General features: G+C 48.2%; 1 protein-coding gene across 1 annotated transcript; it reads left to right on the forward strand.

Annotated features, from left to right (window-relative positions):
• Nucleotides 1–414: 414 nt before the first annotated feature.
• Nucleotides 415–20,222, forward strand: RNF214 (ring finger protein 214). The gene is made up of 16 exons (XM_032796076.2): nt 415–819; nt 1,512–1,634; nt 2,246–2,816; nt 3,678–3,737; nt 5,265–5,405; nt 6,242–6,381; nt 7,467–7,535; nt 9,249–9,345; nt 9,875–9,963; nt 10,497–10,587; nt 15,892–15,990; nt 16,406–16,782; nt 17,841–17,973; nt 18,327–18,434; nt 19,054–19,149; nt 19,968–20,222. Exons 2-16 carry the CDS (start codon nt 1,522–1,524, stop codon nt 20,031–20,033), a joined length of 2,250 nt encoding a protein of 749 aa, XP_032651967.1. The 5' UTR covers nt 415–819; nt 1,512–1,521; the 3' UTR covers nt 20,034–20,222.
• Nucleotides 20,223–20,334: the final 112 nt, after the last annotated feature.

Here is a 20,334-nt window from a genome sequence, read left to right on the forward strand (position 1 = left end):
CCCCCCCCCCCGCCCCGGGGGACCCTCCCCTGCGCCCTGTTCCCCGTCCCGGGGGCTCCGCTCCCCCTTTCTCCTTCCTCCCCAGGGGAGCTCCCCTCCGGCCCCCGCTCCTTCTCCTCCGCCCCCTCCACTTTTCTCTGCCCTGGGGGAGCCTCCCTCCGGCCCCAGCCCTTCTCTCTCCGTGGGGGCTCCGTGCCCGCCTCCCCCTCCTCGGTCCCCTTCTCCCTGCCCCCCCCAGGGGGCTCCCCTCCGGCCTCCCGCCCCCCTGTCGTGGGGGCTCCTCTCCGGTCTGCAATGGGGGGTGTCTGAGCGAGCTCCCTACCTCCTGCCCCCAGAGTCCCTTGGCTCCTGCCTGAGAAGCGCCCTTCTTCCCCAGCAGTGGCTGTCCCCGCTGGCCCTATCCAAGGAGCGGCTGCTCCTGTACCTTTCCCTCGGGGGTGCCTGCCCCTTCTCTGCAATAGCTGCATGGGCCCAGCCATGCCCCGGGTTCCAGCAAGGGGGGAGCCTGGTTCTCTCAGAACTGCCTTCTGGTTTGCGTTTAAATGGCCTGGATCTCAAGAGCAGTGACAGCTTCCAGCCTTGTCAAAATGGGTGGAGGGAGGTGTCGGTCAGGGTAGTTAACTCACTTCTGCGTAATCACACCTTTTGTTCCTAATGTGGATGCATTGCAACACCTTTTAGTCTTCTTGACCAGCCTTGGGTGGTACTCAGCCTGCCCCGTTGAGGTCAAAGGCATTGCTGTGCAGCTACCCCAAAAAGGAGATTGCTGTTAGTTAATGCTCCCTGACCCATTTTTCTAGTGTAGCCAAGCTCTTAAAGGTGTGGACACTGTGTATGAAGTCCATGGGAATTTCTCCCCATATAAATATATAGACTTACTTGTCGAATATTTCAGCTGGTCTCAGACTGTAAAGTGACTGAGTCACATTGGACAGTCCTGTATTGTGTAGATTGCATGTTTGCAAGAGTGCCATGGATTAGCCCTACGGGTCTGAATATTTGCTGAAAAGGGGTACTGGCATCCTGCATCAGCAGTTACTTGTTTCCTCTTTCATACTTTGTGTGTGGTTGTCACTGACACCCTATTGATCTCTTTAATAATAGAAGATGATACAGTTGTAATTTTAGTGATTTTATCTTTTATTTGTCTGTTAACTAATGTCTGGTAATAATGACCCACAATGTCCGAAGATGCCATATATAGATGTATCCACTTTAATGGTTCCCAGGGATTCTGTTTTAAACATTTTTGCCTTTGTTGTAATGTCCTATACTTCTAAAGTTATAAATAAATAGGAAATGTATCTCTTTAATGCTTCATATTTGCATCTGTAAAATGGTGATAGCGATACATTCTTTTTCCGACGCTTCGTCTTCTCTGTGTAGACTGTAAACTCTTTGCAGTGGGGATTCTTATGACATGTTTGTGAAGCCCTTAGCACAAGGGGGCCCTCATATTGGGAGGGACCAATATATGCGTCTGTAATACTAATTATAATTTTTATCTGCAGTGAAAGGACTATGGCATCAGAGCAAACCAAGGATGAGGTGCCTGTTCCTGAGAATTCCACTGCTGGCCAACTGGTCCCACGAGAATCAGACCCATACAAAGACCTCGACAATTTGTCTGTGAGGTAGGATGTAGGGGTGTGTGTGTGTGGTTGCTCACTGATGGTTTGTGTAAAGAGATCCACAAAATCAATCCAATGGTTCCTTTTAATGGCCTCTTACTTCTGCAAAAGCAGGACTGCCCTTGGTGGTAGAAGTCCAAGGTGGTGGTAACTTATTGAACTAGCTTGTTTTGAGACAGCATTTGGAGGCAATTGAGAGTGGGGAAAATGGAAGACCATTTCTCTACTAGTCCTCTTATCACTGCGCTGTAGGGAAGGGGATGATGTTCTAGCTGTAGGTTCTGAGTGGCAGTTTCTAAAATCCCTACCAATAAAGAGAATGGCACCGATCGAAGAGCGTGCAATAAATAGAGCAAAGTATATCAGGGAGGGAGTGTGGCCTAATAGTAACTTGGGTCTTCTTCATCTGAGATTTTGGCTTTGCGACTGACTTGCCATGTGGGCTTGAACAAGTTGCTTCTCCTCTATCTCAGTTTCTCCAGCTGTAATATGAGAACGTTCAACTACCTCACAGGGTGATTGTGGGATATACTTTTTAAAGCACTTTGAGATACTTAGGTGACAGATGAAATCAGAATGCAAAGTATGGATTAGTATCTGTTTCTTTTGAATAGCATAAGTGACCTTTCTATACAAGAAAATGATCCCCTATCATTGGAAGCTGCTGATCATAGCCAACCAATAACAAGTGAGAGTACAGGAGATGCTCATTCAGGAGGAGCAGAAAGAGATCCTGGGATATTGCTGACCGATGCGTCTCTGCTGGCTGCAGAAAACAAAGGAGAAGAACCTATGCCCAGAGTGGTAGGACACTCTGGTGCTGTTTCCAGAGAGACACAGAGGTGTTCCTCAACTGAAGAGCTGTATCAGTCTGATTCAGAGGGTTCAGACAGTGCGATGGAAGAAGAGAGAACCTTGCTGCCTGGGGAAAATCTGCAAACAGTTTCTCTGCACTTCCAGGTTGACGTCCATGCAGAACAGCAACGTGCTACCAATAATTGCTCTGAAGGTGAACTGGAAGCTTCACACTTGCAGCAGGCCAGAGGGGATGGGGCTCTGGAGCTGGACAGTAAACTCCTGGAGGTGCCACCAAATGGGGAGAATGGGATTGAAAACAACAGAGTTGAGCAGGACTCAGATCAGGAAGCTTCATCCCAGAAGCCCTCTCAGAACATTGCAGTGCAGGTCAGGTACCAATTTCCTTATGTTCATGAAGCTTGAGTTTTCTCCAGATTGTGTTTTTTTTTTATTTTGGGGGGGGGGGGGCACAGTGTTGGGGGGTGGAAGACAGAAGCACTGATTCCCAGCTGAGAGCCTGCTGTGTGCACCAGGCAAACTCTTCTGGTTTTCTGTTTGTTTCATTTATTTCAGGCAAGTAAATTCATAACAGTTCCATAGGGCCTTTTAATCCACCAATTCACAGTATGTGATGTGGAACAGAGGATCCTGCGGGAACTCTTCCTAGAGACAGAATCCCTTTTAAAGTCCAGTAATTTTCTTAGGTTTGGAACAGTCCTTGTTGTCCTTTGCCAATATGTTCATGCGATATGTGCCTCTTGTGGAAGGAAGAACTAAAGCTTCTGTGTCTGTTCTGGATGGTTTCTGATTTCCCTGGTTTGTAGAGGTCATTTTCTAGGCTCCCTGGAAGGGCTCTTTCCTTGGTAGGCTGTTACAGATGTCAGCTATTTTGTAGGAGGAAAGGATGTGAGAATGGCAGATAGCCTAGCAATGAGTAAGCTGGACTGCAGGCGTTCCCGATACAAAGCAGTACATGCCTCTGTACCTTATAAAATCCATTACAGTGTGTGCGTATTGTCTTTTGTAAACAAACAAGTGGGTGGGGGAATTATGAGCACCAACTGACCTGAGCACTGACTCTGGTCCCAGTCATGTTGCCCAATTGTCTTATGTTGCTTCAAGGCTGATGAATGAAATGGTGTCAGGGCTGGCTCAGGGGAGCGCTAAAAGTGGGAACTGTCTGTGCATGAAACTATCGTTTGCACCTCCAAAGAGCTCTAACACAAGTAACCGTTTCTACCTGTGCAGACTGACTTCAAGACTGCTGATCTGGAGGTGAACACCGATCAAGATATTGAAAAGAACTTGGTGAGTACTAAAGAACAGCCAGTCTTGTGATTAGAATAGGGGATTACATCTCAAATTCCTGGCTTCCGATCACGATCTTTTACTGATTCTGTCACTGGGCAAGTTATTCAGGCCTGAGGAGGCCTCCATTCCCTGTTCTCAGGGTTTGTGACTCAGTGAAGTCAGTGGGAACTCAGGATCCCAACAGGACCACTGAAAATGAGGCCCTACATCTTCTCTGTTTACTTACGGGTGAAATGACATTGGTGTGTCTATACTGGAGTGTAGCTCAGGATTCAGGCTCAAGCCTAGCCCCCTTCTGTCTATGCATAAATCATGCTAACCCAGGGTCCTGGGACCCCATGAGATGGTGGGTCAAAGCCAGGACTCAGGGTTCAAGCCCTATTGCTTTTCATGTAGACATAGCCCCGCTGGACTCATCTTCTGAAAATCTGCCAACAGTATTCTACAGTTCCATGGGCTGACTTTTTGTCCCTCTGGACAGTCACGTTTTCCCACAATGCACCATGAACAAAGGGCTAGAATGCTAGGAAATCTGGGATATGCACGTGATTGAACTTGGGCCTGCATAGTGCAGTATAAACTCTGGAGCCTCAATTTGGGACCCAAGGTTCAACAGTTCCTCATCTGAGGTTACAAATGAGTGTCGAAACTCAAGCCCTAGGTTAACAAACCCAGAGTCTGCTAACTGGAGTTCTTCTAATGCTGGGTTTACACTGTAGCATAGCTATACCCATTGAGGCTTCACTGATGTTGGTAAAGTGCTTTGAGATCCTGTCCGAAGCACACATCATGGTGATGTGTTTAGTATTTATATAATCGGGCAGTTTTCTGTGTCACTCGTTCTACATGTGACATACCCAACATGTGAGGGAAGGAGGATCCTGGCAGTTTTTTCTTACAATATGATACCTTGGACCTACCTTGGTTTCACTTTGGCCGCAAGGCAATTGAAATACCACTGGCTTATTTCTTTCCAAATCTCCCTCACCCTTGCTCCTTTTGAGCTCCTTTGCTTCCAAAGCGTTTGACAAAACCTTTCGTGAATTGTCACAGCACTAGTATTAGGTTGGGAAACATTAATATCATATCTACATCTGAAAAAATTGCACCCTGGAGACATTAAGTGAATTTCCAGAAGGTAGTATCTGGAACCCATGAATCTGATTCTTAGTCCCCCTGTGCTCTAACCACCAGACATACTGCCTCATTTAAATGGCAGCTTTACAGTCCTGTAATTAGTTGCTAGACAAGAAGCTGAAAACTAGTTGATACCTGCTTAGTGATATGGGAGTGTATGCCTTTTCTGATCCAAGAGGGCCTGCGCTATTTGACTGGGAATCATGCTAACCCTGGCTCTTCACAGCCTGCATCTTGCCTTCTCCTGAGCTTTTATTACCCTACTGGGATGACTTGCTCTCCTCTGATTGCATCAGCACTTTGTCCTGCATGACAGGTCTGTCTACATCATTCTCTTTGATGCAGTAGGAGAGAGGAAACAATTGCCTACACTTTTGTCCATTACAGGGCAAAATGATGTCTGAAAGGGCCTTGTTGAAGGAACGTTACCAGGAAGTGCTAGACAAACAGAGGCAGGTGGAGAATCAACTCCAGGTGCAGCTCAAGCAGCTCCAGCAACGAAGGGAAGAAGAGATGAAGAATCACCAGGTATCAAATGAAGCACTTTCTCTCTCAACATTCAGGCTGGCCAACACCGTTCACGATTGTACTGCTAAACTGGGGTAATCCAGTGCCATGCTGCAGGGCACAAGATGATGCTTGGAGAGCTCAGGAAGGGATTTCCCTTATGGGGAACATAGCGCAACTAGCCAAGTGTGTTATGTGGGGATTCTTCTAAGAGTCAGATATTGGTCATGGCGAGAGTCAAGGCAAAGGACTTTTTTAGGTGTCTATTTTTCCGAATCTTTAATCATGTGGATTACATCTAAATAAACAGCATCTCGTGGACCGGTTCCTTCATGTTCATGATCTTCTAGCATCCCCAAGACAACCACAGCAGTAGCACTAGGGAAGCATTTCATGTATGAATCATAGGAGCTGGGAACAAGGAGAGTTAGCACTGTGTGACAGGTCAGCTCTGTCCTGCAGCTGGAGAGCCATTGGTTTAGACCAGTGGTTCTCAGTCTCTTCTTCCATACTGTGGCCCCTTGTCAGAACAGAAAAAAGCTTCGGCACAGTCTCTTATCTAGATTTAAAGAAAAGGAGGAAGGTTATTAACCCTGACACCTGTTTTGGACCACCCACTCCTCGCCGCATGAACCTGCGACGTAGACCACTTATCTGTCTTGTGCAGCAGATTTTAGTTTCCTGTTCATAATCCTCAGCCCATCACCTTGCATGACTGATCTAACATTTATCTTTTAAAACCGTTTTGTGGGATATGTAATTATCCACACAATTAATTGCACCAAGTGCAGAATTTAAAAAAACAATCTTGTGGTGAGCTTACGTTCTTTATTTGCTTGGTACTGGCTATGCTTTAGGAGATCCTGAAGGCCATTCAGGATGTGACGATCAAACGAGAAGAGACCAAGAAGAAGATGGAGAAAGAGAAGAAAGAATTCTTGCAAAAGGAGCAGGATCTGAAAGCCGAAATTGAGAAGCTCTGTGAGAAAGGCAGAAGGTATTCCTGTGGGAGAGCAAGGGTTTATTGAAATAAAACAGTGTATGATTGAACCCTAGAGCACCTCTGGTTAGTCTGATGCACTAGATGGAGCGTGCATCACCATGGGACCTTTCTGGACTGTCAAAGGTATCTCTAGCAGTGTGTGTTTTAATATATTAGGGGAGGTCTGTTCAGGTTTTAAGCAACTTGGTCTGTAGTTGATCTAAGTATACAGAGACTCCCCAAAATGGATGTGTTTTCAAAGAGACAATGTTAAGATTGTTGGCTGACAGATCTTGACAAAGGAGACATACAGCTGAAGCCCTGAGTACTTGGAGTCGCTCAGTCAGTGCTTTGCCATCTTGGTGTTGTGGCCCAATTTCAGTTTGACTGATCACTCCCTGTCTACCCAGAATTACTCCTGTGGATGGTTTGCTCAGATGCTACATGGATGGGGCCCTACAGATAGCTAACAGTATTAGGTGGCCGAGTTGTTCTTCACTGCTCACCCAGAGCTGCTCAGGAGGATTGAGTATGCAGCACTGTAAAAACAGCTGCTGTTCTTCTCTAGGACCACATGCTGCTGGCCTTTCTCATGCAAACGGCCTCACTGGTTACAATGGGACTGTTACATGGATAAAATGAGCAGAATTTGGCTCATACCTTGTAAAGTACTTTGGGTTCCTTTTGGGAGAAGGGAGGGGATAATCTTACACTTTGGGAGAGAGTTTATCATCTACTGTCCCATGCTGTAGGTCTTACTTTGAAGAGCACAGAGATTGCATTTTTCTAAAGAGTCCTAAAACTACCTTCATAATAATAATCCAAGTACCAAATCCATTTACTGTGTGTCCCTCTGCAAATAAACTGGTGCTTGGACAGTGGCTTTCTTTGCACAATTTCATGATATAGTGAAGATTTATGCTCCCCTGAAAGCATCACTGGCATCCTTACAAAAATACTTGTGGTTGATTTCTCAAAGTAGATCACTGTATTGAGCTCCTGATTTTGATGTGCTCTTAGTCCTGAGCCCTCTACAGCGATAAGCGAAAGGCTCCATACTTGCAGTAAGTGACTTGATCTGTCCTTTCTCCCTTTTGCAGGTTACTGAAAGAACAGGAGGAGAAGGAAAATAAAATTGTTTCTCTAATCGCAGAGCAGTCTGATGAAAAGTAGGACCCTGTTTCTATAAAATCCGTTCTGTGGAGTGCTCTCCTTCCATTCCCTTCCCCTTAATTCTTTGGAAACATTAAATCACACACAATAGCTCCAAAGTGAGACTTGCGTCACCTTTTTCCCCCTGGGTAAATGTGATGCTCCAAGTGAGAGGCTGATAATGTGGACTAGAGGCACATGGAGTAGGGTGCATGCTTTTTGTCTCCTCCTCAGCTCTGCCATTGCCCATCAGTTCCTACCTGTTATGCACAGGCTTATCATGAGCAGAGACTGCCAAGTTCTTCATTGGTGTGGATGAGAATTAGGCCACATGGAATGACTTTGTCACCTCTACCTGTAACTGAACTTGTGCTTGCAGAGGTCAGACTCGTCTGTTTATCCCATTGTGCTATCATATACTTTTGCCCCAGTGCTGTTTTTAACTTTGGAGTATTTATGTTCTGAGTAGAGACAGGTTCAAGCTTCAAAGTACTGATCCAGAGCCAAACTTGAGTGCTCAGATAATAGTGATGGGCAGTAATATGAGACCCTAAAAATAGAACTTTTTCAGAGTTTGGGCTGTTTGGATCGGGGGTTTTGATTCATCTGGAAGGGACCTCAAGAGGCCATTAGTCCAGCTTCCTGCACCGAGGGCAGGACCAGTAAACCTAGACCTCCTGGACAAGTGTTTGTCCAGCCTGTTCGACAGGAATTCCACAACCTCCATTGAAAGCCCCTTCCAGAGCTTAACTATCCTTATAGTTAAGTTTTTCCTAATCTAACCTAAATCTCCCTTGCTGCAGATTAAGCCCATTACTTCTTGTTTTACCTTCAGTGGACATGGAGAAGCACTGATCACAGTCCTTTTATAACAGCCCTTAATGTGTTTGAAGACTGTTCCCGGGTCCCTCTTCAGTCATCTTTTCTCATGACTAAACATGCCCAGCTTTTTTTAACCTTTCCTCATCAGTCCAGTTTTCTAAGACTTTTATCGTTATTGTTGTTCTCCCCTGGACATTTTCCAGCTTATCTACTTCTTTCTTGAAGTGTGGCACCCAGAACTGGAGACAGTTCTGCAGCTGAGGCCTCACCAGTGCTGAGTAGAGTGGGACAGTTACCACCTATGTTTTTCATACGACAATCCTGTTAATACACCCCACAGTGATATTAGCCTTTTTCACAACTGCAGCTCATTGATGACTTGTATGCAATTTGTGATCCTCTAGAACCCCCACATCGCTTTAAGGTCTCTCTAGTTCAGACAGGTATTTTTTTCTGCCAGACTTGGACACAATCTTGGCAAGGGGTAACCTGCACTGTTAGGCACTCCGTCCCGCACACAGAGACAAAGAGGAGGAGAGCAGACCATTCATTACTACCATCTTTGAACCCCATCTTAGAAGGTGTAACTTTGAGCAACGAAAGTTTACAGGGATCTCCATGGCTGATTCAGGGGTGCCCATTTCAGAGTAAGATGTTCAATGTCCTGCTGTGAAATGACTGGTCACTTGTACTCACTGACCCAGCTTGGGCTTGAGATCTATGGCCTCTACATGTCTGATGAAGGTCATTGCTGCCATAGTCTGCAAACTGGGTGCAATCCTTGGGCTTAAGGCAACCAAGGAATGTGCTGGCAGCTTACCAAATAGTTTGGCCACTCTGCAATCCCAGATGGCCAGTCAACATGTCTGTTTAGGCAATAGAGATACTTGCTCTGCTTTTGCTTCTAGGGAGGTATGGGAGATGGAACTAGATAAGCTGAAGAACCAGCACAATGAGATCAATAGGAACATCCTGGAGGAAACAGAAAGGGCTTGGAAAGCAGAGGTTGGTATAAGGCGCCTTATTGCAGGGCATGGTTGCAAGTCATGGATTGATGCAGAACAGTGCATAGTCCAGTAGTTCTCAAGTGATTTACCATTGTGGGCCACATATACAGCTCTGTGTGTATTATGTGGGCTACATCCACACAATAGATAAACTACCTGCATGGCCCTGAGAAGTCACCTGGGCCGCAGCTGTGTGCTGACTGGGCTGCAAGTGGGCCGTGGATTGAGAACCACTGGCCTAGAGTTATTAATCATGGCAGGCTGAGAATGGCACAGTGTATGTGTCTTCCCTGCAAAATATGTGAAAGGAACAGTGGAGTGTTGGGCTCTTTGGATGGGTCTTGCTCTTTGCAGAGAGCAAGAAAAATTACTGAACTGTGATCTGCTGATGGATGTTTGTCAGGATTGGGGCCCTATTGTGCTAAGCACTGTGCAAAGTGACAAGCTCAACCTGGGAAGATGAGCAACATGGCCTGTGGGAGATAATCAAGTACATGCGCTCGATGTCTGTGGTCTCTCTCCATTAGATATTGTCTTTGGAGAGCCGGAAGGAGCTGCTGGTTCTGAAACTAGAAGAAGCCGAAAAAGAGGCGGAGCTACACCTCACCTACCTCAAGTGAGTTCTGTATTGGCCAATAGGGAGTGAAGCTAAACCAGTTGACTCCTATTCACCCCCTCCTAAAACCCCAACTAATCTGTGCTTGAATGTGAGAGACTTTGTTACAACCAAGTTAGGGTTTCCTGCCCTGAGGTCCTCAAAGCACTAGATGGTGGAGTTCCAGTTTTCCGTGTGTTTTCCTTAATCTTTAGCTACCGCATATTCTTTCCTCTTGTCTGCTGAGCATCTGTCATGCACCAAATCTATTGTTTGTGTGCTGTAGTTTTCTTCACCAGCATCCAGGAGATGCACATCTTGTGTACTAACTCCCAAGCTGCACCATCTGAAGGTCTGCTCTCTTTGAGCAGAAAGTGGATTACAGTTGCAATGGAGGGAAAAGGGAAGAGGGGCAGGGTTGGGAGAAAAACAATGGACAGTAACATGTGAATAGGTGTGTCTGTTGTTCCTGCTTGTAGGTGTTCCCATTTTGCTACCAAAAATCACGGGCTCAAACATTCTTTTCCCTTTTAATTCTCCTTGTCTTTATGTAGGTCAGCGCCACCCACGCTGGAGACCATGCGACCCAAGCAGGAGTGGGAAATGAGGCTGAACAGGATACGAATGACCAAAGAAAGTGTCCGGGTAGGGTTTCTGCTGGGCATCAAGCAATCCCTAAAAATACTTAGAAGGGAGGAATGGGAGCATGAAACAAATTTTAAGTACTTGATTGGGTTACCACACCCCCCGCCGCAGCCCCCTTCACTGATTCTTCAAGTCTTGTCAGATGTTCTCAAGCAAGTCCTTAAATGATCATTAGATTAAACTGTTCGGGACTCCCATTGTCCCTGTTCTGTGTCTCCTACAGCTCCAACCACATTGCTAACATTTACCGCTTAAACTGGTGTTAGGAATAACTGCAGAACTCTGTCAATGAGCATGAAAACGAACACTCCCAAATGGCCGGATATTAATGACCTTGACAAGGCCGTGCCTCAGATGTGGTCTCAAACCATAGAATCAGGGGGTTAGAAGGAACCCGAAGGGTCATCTAGTCTAATGTGCAGGATTTGTTGTGTCTAAACCATTGAAGGCAGATGGCTCCAGCCTCCTTTTGAAAACCTCCAGTCAAGGAGCTTCCAAAAGCTCCCTAGGCAGTTTATTCCATTGTCCTACAGTTCTTACAGTTGGGAAGTTTTTCCTGAGATTCAGTCTAAATCTGTTATTCTGTAGTTTGAACCTAGACGCTGGAGGGTGGGGACAGGATACAGAGGGACCTAGACAAATGAGGATTGGGCCAAAAGAAACCTGATGAGGTTCAACAAGGACAAGTGCAGAGTCCTGCACTTAGGATGGAAGAATCCCATTCACTATTACAGACTAAGGAGCAAATGGCTAGGCAGCAGTTCTGCAGAAAATGACTAGGGGTTACAGTGGATGAGAAGCTGGTTATGAGTCTACAGTGTGCCCTTGTTGCCAAGAAGGCTAATGGCATTTTGGGCTGTATAGGTAGGAGCATTGCCAGTAAAACATTGGTGAGGCCTCATTTGGAGTACTGTGTCCAGTTTTAGGCCCCACACTACAAGAAGGATGTGGAGAAACTGGAAAGAGTCCAGTGGAGGGCAACAAAAATGATTAAGGGGCTGGAGCACGTGACTTATGAGGAGAAGCTGAGGGAACTGGGATTGTTTAGTCTGCAGAAGAGAAGAATGAGGGGGGATTTGATAGCTGCTTTCAGCTACCTGAAAGAGAGGTCCAAAGACAGTTCTCAGTGGTACCAGAGACAGAAGAAGGAGTAATGGTCTCAAGTTGCAGTGAAGGTGGTTTGGGTTGAATATTAACGAAACCTTTGTCACTAGGAGAGTGGTGAAGCACTGGAATGGGTTACCTAGGGAGGTGGTGGAATCTCCTTCCTTAGAGGTTTTTAAGGTCAGGCTTGACAAAGCCCTGGCTGGGATGATTTAGTTGGGGAATGGTCCTGCTTTGAGCAGAGGGTGGGACTAGATGATCTCCTGAGGTCCCTTCCAACCCTGAGATTCTATGATTCACTGAATTAGGGGACAGCTAAACACAGAGGAAAACTTTCAAGTAAATTTAGAATGTTGCTCTGACAAATAGAAAGTGTGACCTAGTGTCTATTAATCAGTTTTCGGGTTCTTGTTGCCTTCATGGCTGGCTGTATACCCAGCTCCCTCTCTGTATTTGTCTGTGGCGTTCAGTTGCTCGATTGTTAATACATGCTTTCATGTAAATATTCTAACAAAATACAAGGAGGCTGTTCTAATACACACCTAGGATCGTATTTGCAATGAAATCTCTTCCTGACATAGGGCTTTTGAAGACGTTTGGTCAGCCAGGGGCTTTGTTTATGTGGGGCTGAAGGTCATTGCCTTGTGATGTTCTGAAGAAACTTAGCTTCCCTTTGTAATAAAGTCTCAGATTTGGTCTGTGATGTTATTATGGCAATAACTTGGCCATTCATTAGAATATATCTGTTCCTCACACAAATAGCTGCACTACTTTCTATAGCAATGCAGTTGTACAATGATTTGTGCCCTGTCTGGCCATTCTTTGGTGAGCATGCAATCATAAAGTGAAGTAAATAAACACTGTAAAAGATAAACTTGATTAGATAGGAAACACTAATTATGGGCATGTCCAGATGGGGCAGGACTTAGGAATTAAAAACAAAATGTAAGCAGGACAACTCAGGCAGGCCTGAGGATCTGGCTGATACCTAACCTCAATAAAATGCCCTTCAGTACCTCATCAGCTTCTCCCCAGTAGGTTTTTAGGCTTGGTTTCTCTTTTCTTCCTAAGTAACATTCTATAGTAAAGCTATTTGGGCCTGGACTTGACTCATCTTGTGTTGTGTGTATGGGATTCACTTGAAGGAGTGTCTGAGATTGCATTTGAAAGTGTGTACATCACCCTTTCCTTTGGTTTGTGAGCCGTACTCCAGGGACACGGTCCTACACAGAAATGCAGTGACCCTAGATTACCCCACAGCACTGACTATGGATAGCTACGCCCACCTTGCCTGTTCCAGTATGTGCACGTGCCCCGTAGGGCAGCAGGGGCTGGGGCTAGACCTTTGCATAAGCGATAATTCCTTTGCCTCCCCCATATGGTCCAGTCCAGCAAAACTGTAGCTCTGTTAGGGTGCGGAATCAGCCAGCTGGTGCTTGATATCAGAGAGGTAGCTGTGTTAGTCTGGAACTGTAAAAGCAGCAGAGAATCCTGTGGCACCTTATAGACTAACAGACGTTTTGGAGCGTGAGCTTTCGTGGGTGAATACCCACTTCGTCAGACGCAGGTAGTGGAATTTCCAGGGCAGGTTATAATATATGCTAGCAAGCAAGCATAGAGATAACGAGGTTAACAATCAGGGAGGATGAGGCCCGTGTTCTAGCAGGTTAGAGGTGTGAAAACCAGGGAAGGCAGAAACTGGTTCTGTAATTGGCAAGCATTCCACAGTCTTTGTTAGTCAAGCTGATGGTGTCAAATTTGCGGATGAACTGAAGCTCAGCAGTTTTCTCTTGCAGTCTCGGTCATGAAAGTTTTTTTGCTGCAAGGATGGCCCACCTTAAGGTCTGCTATAGTGTGACGGGAGGTTGAAGTGCTCCCTACAGGTTTTTGTAATATTGTCATCCTGAATACTGATTTGTGTCCATTTATTCCCTTTTCCGTAGTGACTGTCCAGTTTGGCCGTGTACATAGCAGAGGGGCATTGCTTGGCATTGATGGCATATATTACATTGGTGGAGCGTGCAGGTTGAATGACCAGTGATGGTGTGGCGATCTGGTTAGGTCCTGTGATGGTGGTCGCTGGTGTAGATATCTGGGCAGAGTTGGCTCGAGTTTGTTGCATGATTGGTTGCCCTGAGGTAGAGTTACTATGAGTACGGTGTGCAGTTGCTGGGAGAATCCGTTTCAGTTGGCGGGTTGTCTGTGGGCAAGGATTGGCCTGCCACCCAAGGCCCTGTGGGAAAGTGTGGGATCATTTGGTCCAGGATGGGTTGTAGCTCCCTGAACTGATGCGTTGGAGGGGTTTTAGGGGGGACTGTATGTGAATGGCCAGTGGAGTCCTGTTGGTTTCTTTCTTGGGTTTGTCTTGGTAGTGGAAGGCTTCTGGGTAAACGTCTGCTCTGTTGATCTGTTTCCTAATTTCCCTCGTGCGGGTATTGTAAGTTTTGGAGAATGCTGGTGGAGATTTTGTAGGTGTTGATCTCTGTCTGAGGGGTTAGAGCAGATGCGGTTTGTCACGTTCAGTCTTGCCTGTAGAACAATGGATCGTTGTGATGTGCCCGGGATGGAAGCTGGAGGCATGAAGTAGGCATAGCGGTTGTAGCTTTCGATATAGGGTGTGTTAATGTGACGCATTACTTAATTTGCACCGTGGTGTCAAGAAAAGTGGAACCTCCGTGTAATTGTCCAGGCTGAGGTTTGATGGTGGGGTGGAAGTTGTTGAAATCGTGTGGAATTTTTCTAGAGTCTCTTCCCAGTTCGCAGATGGATGAAGATGTCATCAATGTAGCGAGGTAAGAAGGGGCCGTGAGTGGACGAAGAAGCTGAGGAAGCGTTGTTCCAGGTCAGCCATAAAATATTGGCGTATTGTGGGGCCAGTGCGGGTGCCCATAGCAGTGCCACTGATCTGGAGAATATCTATTGTCATCAAACTGAAATAGTTGTGTGTGAGTAATAAAGGCACAGAGCTCAGCAGCCGTTGTGCTGTGGCATCATCAGGGATACTGTTCTGACAGCTTGTATTCATCTGTGTGTGGGATGTTTGTGTAGAGAGCTCTGCACTCCATGGTGGCTAGATGGTGTTTTCTGGGAGGTGACCAATGCATTGTAGTTTCTCAGGAATCAGTGGTGTTAGGAGATAGCTGGGAGTGCTGGTGACAATAGGGTCTGAGTAGAGATGCCACATATCCAGACAGTCCTTCAGTGAGCAGTGCCCAATGCCCGAGATGATGGGGCCGTCAGATTCCGGGTTTGTGGATCTTGGTAGTAGATAGAAAATCCTGGTCGGGGGCTCTTAAGGGTATGCTGATTTGTTCCAGTGTTATTAGGCAGTGTCCTGAGTATTTGGTCAGTTTTTCTTGTGTACCTCAGTGGCGATCTGAGGGAAGGTGGCCTGTAGAATTTGGTATTGGAGGAGTTGTCTTGGCGGCCTCCTTTTGGTTAGTCAGACGCTGTCATGATGAAACAGCCACCTCCTTATCAGCCTCTTTGATGATAAATGTCAGGGTGGTTTCTGAGGCATGTGGATGCATGCGTTCTGCACGACTCAGGTTATGAAGGCAAGCGGTGTTGTTTTTCCACGATTTCTGCCTGTGCACGTCGGCCGAAGCATTCAATGTATAGGTCCAGACTGTCATCGACCCTCAGGGGAGTCCATTGGGTTCTTCTTCTTGTGCTGTTAGTGAAGAGTACCTGTGTATCAGTGCACTGTCAGTGTTGTCCTGGAAGTATTCTTTGAGTCGGAGACGGCAAAAAGTAGGCTTCTAGATCGCCACAGAACTGTATCATGTTGGTGGGGGTGGCAGGCAGAAGAGAGTCCCCGAGATAGGACAGACTTTTCTTCTGGGCTGAGTGTGTAGTGGATAGATTGACGATATTGCTGGGTGGTTAGGGTACTGCGGTTGTGTCCCCATGTGCAGGTAGGAGTTTAGACAGCTTACAGTCCTTTCCTTGTAGAGAGGTGAGGGAGTGCTGTGATCTCCTGTCTTATTTTAGTGAAGTCCGTTTTTATGGAAGTTTGGTTATTAATGAAAGTCTCCAGGTTGGAGAGCTCTTTTTTGGTGCTTGATGTTAGGGCCCTTCACCTTGGCAGCCATGTCACGCCACATGCTGGGAGTGAGGGAGACTCTGGGACTGGTAGGGGTTGGTATCACCCCCCACACACACACGCACACACATGTATTTTTTTTTCTTCATTCTTAGGACCAGTTCAATGGTCACATTCAGCTGGTGAGGAATGGAGCAAAGCTGAGCAGCCTGCCACAGATCCCAACTCCCACCCTGCCACCACCCCCATCTGAGGTGAGCGTCACTCCCCAGATCCCGGCCCAGATGCTCTGTGTGAAGAGTTCCTGGTCACTCGTGTGTGGGGCTTTTCTAAGGCTAGCAGAGAGCCTCACTGCTGACCCCAGCAGACAGCTGCCTATCTTGGGCAGACTGGAGGTGCAGGCTGGTCACAAACCCTGGCTTAAGTAGTGGTCTGGCATGTGCATGTGTTCATGGTATTAGCCAGCTGCCTGCTCAGAAGTGACAGTGCAACCCTGGTGACAGCATGGCAGCTGCACTCATCGGCTGTCTGGGAGATGTAACTGGGGATCTGTGAGGTGTGGGTTCCTTCCCACCCCCCAGGTTTTCATGTCTGTAGTCTGGGTGGAAGGAGTTCCTGGCTGACTTCCAACGGGCCTGTTCTAATCAGTATTCTTTCTCTCTCTCTCAGACAGAGTTTATGATGCCGGCATTTCAGCCCAATCCATCCCTTACCCCCAGGCTCCCGTTCCCCATTGGGCCGGTCCCAGTTCCCATGGTCATGCCCAGTGCTGATCCTCGGGCGCTCTCTTTCCCACTCCTTAACCCTGTCATCTCCAGGCCTAATCAGCCCTCACCCCCTCTGCCTGCTTCCCAAGGGAGGAACAGCCCCGTACTGGCATCTCTTGTTAGCACCCACGGCCCTCACATGACATCTGCTGCCTCTATCCCACCTCCGCCAGGGCTCGGAGGAGTCAAGGGTGCTCATGAGTTTCACAGGCCACAGCCAGTCGATAAGCTGGAAAAGATCCTGGAGAAGCTCTTGGCTCGATTTCCCCAGTGTAACAAGTGAGTGTCCCTGTCTGGGGTGGGGCCCTACATGTTGGGTGGCAACCAAGATGTTAGAAGAGGCTGGACTTGAGTCTCTGAGAATGTGTAGCCAACAGTGCCATCGGAGAGAACCCAGAGTGTGTCCGGAGAGTGGAGCGAGCCCTGAGTATGCGGTGCTACCACAGTTCCAGTAAGGCCAAGCAGTGCATGAAGCGTTCTCAGCAAATAGCCTTGGGTCCTTTAGTAGCATCTGTCAGCTCAGCAGACGTAGCAGTATCTCACTCTGTGCTTCAGCTTTCCGTCTGCATAACGGAGAAGCCTCTGCCTCAGTCAGGGCTTGGGACTGAGTGTGGTACCTGCTGGGAAGTACACGGAAGCCAGCGAATGACACATTCTACAGGGCTTCGTGGCGTTGGCTAAGGCCCTTCTGGAAGGGGCTCAGATACTGTGGTGGGACTTGGAATAAAAGCACACAGTAGTGTTCTGTTGCTGTGTTCTAACAGCAAGGATGGCTGCTGCTGTTTGCCCTCGCTGCAGGGCTCTCGAGGTGGACATGGATTTTCTGGGTTCACTGGCAGCTCTAGACTTGCCTCACCCTAAGGTATCCCAGTATTTCCAGTGCAATGAGAGCATGGTCCCGGGGTAGGGCGCTAGCCGTGACACACTCTCTGTGTGACTTTGGGCAAATCACTTGATCTCTGTGCCTCAGCTCCCCACCTGTAACATGGAGTGATACCACTACCCTGCCTCCCAGGAATTCCCTGGGGATCCATGCATGAGCGGTGGTGAAGTGCAGGGATACCACAGTACTGGAGCCATCTGTAGGCCGATGGTGCCGTGTTGTCCAGGTGCTGCAGCCGTCCTTTGGAGGAGAGGATGGCAAGTAACCATACCTGTGGCTGACCTCAGTGTGCGGTTGGGGAAAGGCCACGGCTGACTCCAACCTGTGGCAGCATCTCGGGCCCCTTGCTAGAAGGGGCGCAGGTCGCTGTGGTGAAACAGACCTTCCAGCTGACTGGCACCTGGGACCAGAACTTGTGCCCCAGGTGCTCCTGACCTGCTTGCTGTCTCCTCAGGGCCCAGCTGACGAACATACTGCAGCAGATCAAGACAGTGAGGAGAACCATGGCAGGGCTGACCATGGAAGAGCTGAATCAGCTGGTAGCCGCAAAGCTGGCCGAGCATCAGGGCGCAGCAGTGGGTGCTCAGGTGGGTCAGCTGCATGAGTAGTGTCAGAGTCCAAGCAGTGGGGGGAGCATTCAGCTCCTGGACAAGGCAGCCCTGCGGCAGTTGGTTGGAGTTCGTCAAAGGAGGGCTCGGCAGGAGTGAGCTATAGCATGGTTCTGGTCTATGCTGCTCTACAGGGCCATTCCCTAGGAAACAAATGGCATCCACAGAGGCAAAGCCAGAGCTCCCAGCTTTCCATCCTGGGCAAGGAGGCAATAGTCAGAGTCCAACAGGTCCCCTCTCTGCTGGTCTCCATCACCCCCGTAAATACCCTGGGGTGACTTCAGCACTCCCTCTAAAACATGCCTAATACCTTTTATCATCTTTGCTAACAGCCACTTGGCCGAACCAGGGCCCCCATGTTTCCTGCTCCTCTGCCCCAGATCAGCACCCCTATGTTCCTGCCACCGGCTCAGGTGTCTTACCCAGGGACACCATCACATGTAAGATGTTCTTAGTTACCTGGGAGTTCCTGCATGTTCCCCAGCACGGCTTGCAGGGGGCTGGGTGCACCTCGGCAATGTGCCCCACAGGCTGGGAGGTACCCACAGTGCAGGCTCTGGGCTCTCACCTTAGACTGGTGAGGCGGGACGGAAGGGCTGGGGCACAGGCACCTTGCCATCTGCTGGCCATGAGCACTCAGCACAAGGGAAAGGAGTGCAACATCTACCACAGCAGGGCACAGGTGAGGGCCTGAGGGAACATACTGGAGTGTGGGGAGCTGGCGTACTGGAGTGCCTGGGATAGGCAAGCATGCGACACTGACGTGGGGCGGGAGAGAGCCCAATCGTGGAATGAACAAACTGTGCCCTGAGGGAGGAGGTCTGATCAGTGCCACATAGTTGGTATGCTTCCCTGTCCCCAGGCTTTCCCATGTAAATATTCAGTGCCTCCCCTGTACCTTCTTAGTGGGGATGGGGGCACTTAGTGGGGATGGGGGCAGGAGGCACTAGTGTCTAATGGGATGTGGACCCTGGGGGATGCAGGACGCTTAGAACTGGGTCTGGTGACTGGACTTCTGTGACTCTCATTTCTGTGTGCACGCTTGCTGCTGTGACCCAGGCCCCTGCTACCTGTAAGCTGTGTCTAATGTGCCAGAAACTCGTGCAGCCCAGTGAGCTCCACCCGATGGCCTGTTCTCACGTGCTCCACAAGGAGGTAAGTGTGGCCTGGGACACCATCCTCCCGCCACTCAGCAGGGGCCAGCTGCTTGGCCAGGAAACACTCTTATGTGGCTTGTGCAGTTCCGGGTGCTGAGCCTCACCCCGGGCTGGGGAGCCTACATAGCTGGTGGGAAACGCAGAGCAAGGGACAGGAGTCCCCTGGGAAATGAGGCTCCGAAAGGAAAGAACAATTCTCCCTGGGGCAGGTGAAATTAGTGAGCCAACCTTTCCATGTCCTCGCCCTGGGCTGGGAGGTTTGCCCTCTTTAGATGGCTGTTGAGTTGCGGTTTCTAAGAATGCACAGTCCTGATTCCTGCTCTAAATGCTGCTCTCTGGCCCTCTCCGTATTTGGAGGGTTAGACCCCAACTGTGTTCCGCTCTGGTGTAGGTCAAGGCCAATGGCTGAGCTGGCCCCCACTGAGCGTGCATCGCTTTGGGAGCTGTGAATTGTTAACTGGGGCGAGGAGAGGCTGATCCTAGTGCCTGTACAGGAGCCATCTCAGCCATGGTTCACTAGGGTGAAATGCAGGGGGGAAAGCCCCGTTGTCTGCCCTTTGTGGCTAAGAAGGAAACAAGAAGGCATCTAGAGCAAGAATAGCTGCTCTTTGCGTTAGGAGAACCTAGTGATCCTGCCGTGTTAAACTCCCTGCTGTGGGCTTGGTCCCCAAGATGCAGAAATCTTAATGGTGCACTCTGGGGCAGAGCATCCCTTGGAGATAGCGCCCCGAACCAGCAGGAGCTTGGCAGAAGCTCTGTCTAGCACACCACCTTCGCGTTGGGCTGGTGGCTCCTTATTGACTCTCTCTTTTTCAGTGCATCAAATTCTGGGCCCAAACCAACACAAATGACACTTGCCCCTTTTGTCCAAGTCCTAAATGACAGCCACTCAAACAAAGCATCTGTGTTGGAGACATCGCTGTGAATAGGCAGGATTGGTTCTGAGATTTCTACAGTTATATATTTATACAACCATGTATACACATGTACATTTTTATTATATAGGTAATGTGTGTATAGAAAGTCTGTATACATACAAATTCATAAATAAAAGTATGTATATTATGCATAGATTTTCTATCGTTCCTCCCTCTTCAGCTCATGCTTTATAGCCTAGCTGTCTTCGTGTCTTTGGCTTTCGTGTCTGTCTGTCACAAGATGCTAAGTGGGCTCAGCTGTTCTG

The sequence above is a fragment of the Chelonoidis abingdonii genome, chromosome 18, assembly GCF_003597395.2.
Source record: "Chelonoidis abingdonii isolate Lonesome George chromosome 18, CheloAbing_2.0, whole genome shotgun sequence".
In the NCBI taxonomy this organism is placed as follows: domain Eukaryota; kingdom Metazoa; phylum Chordata; order Testudines; family Testudinidae; genus Chelonoidis; species Chelonoidis abingdonii.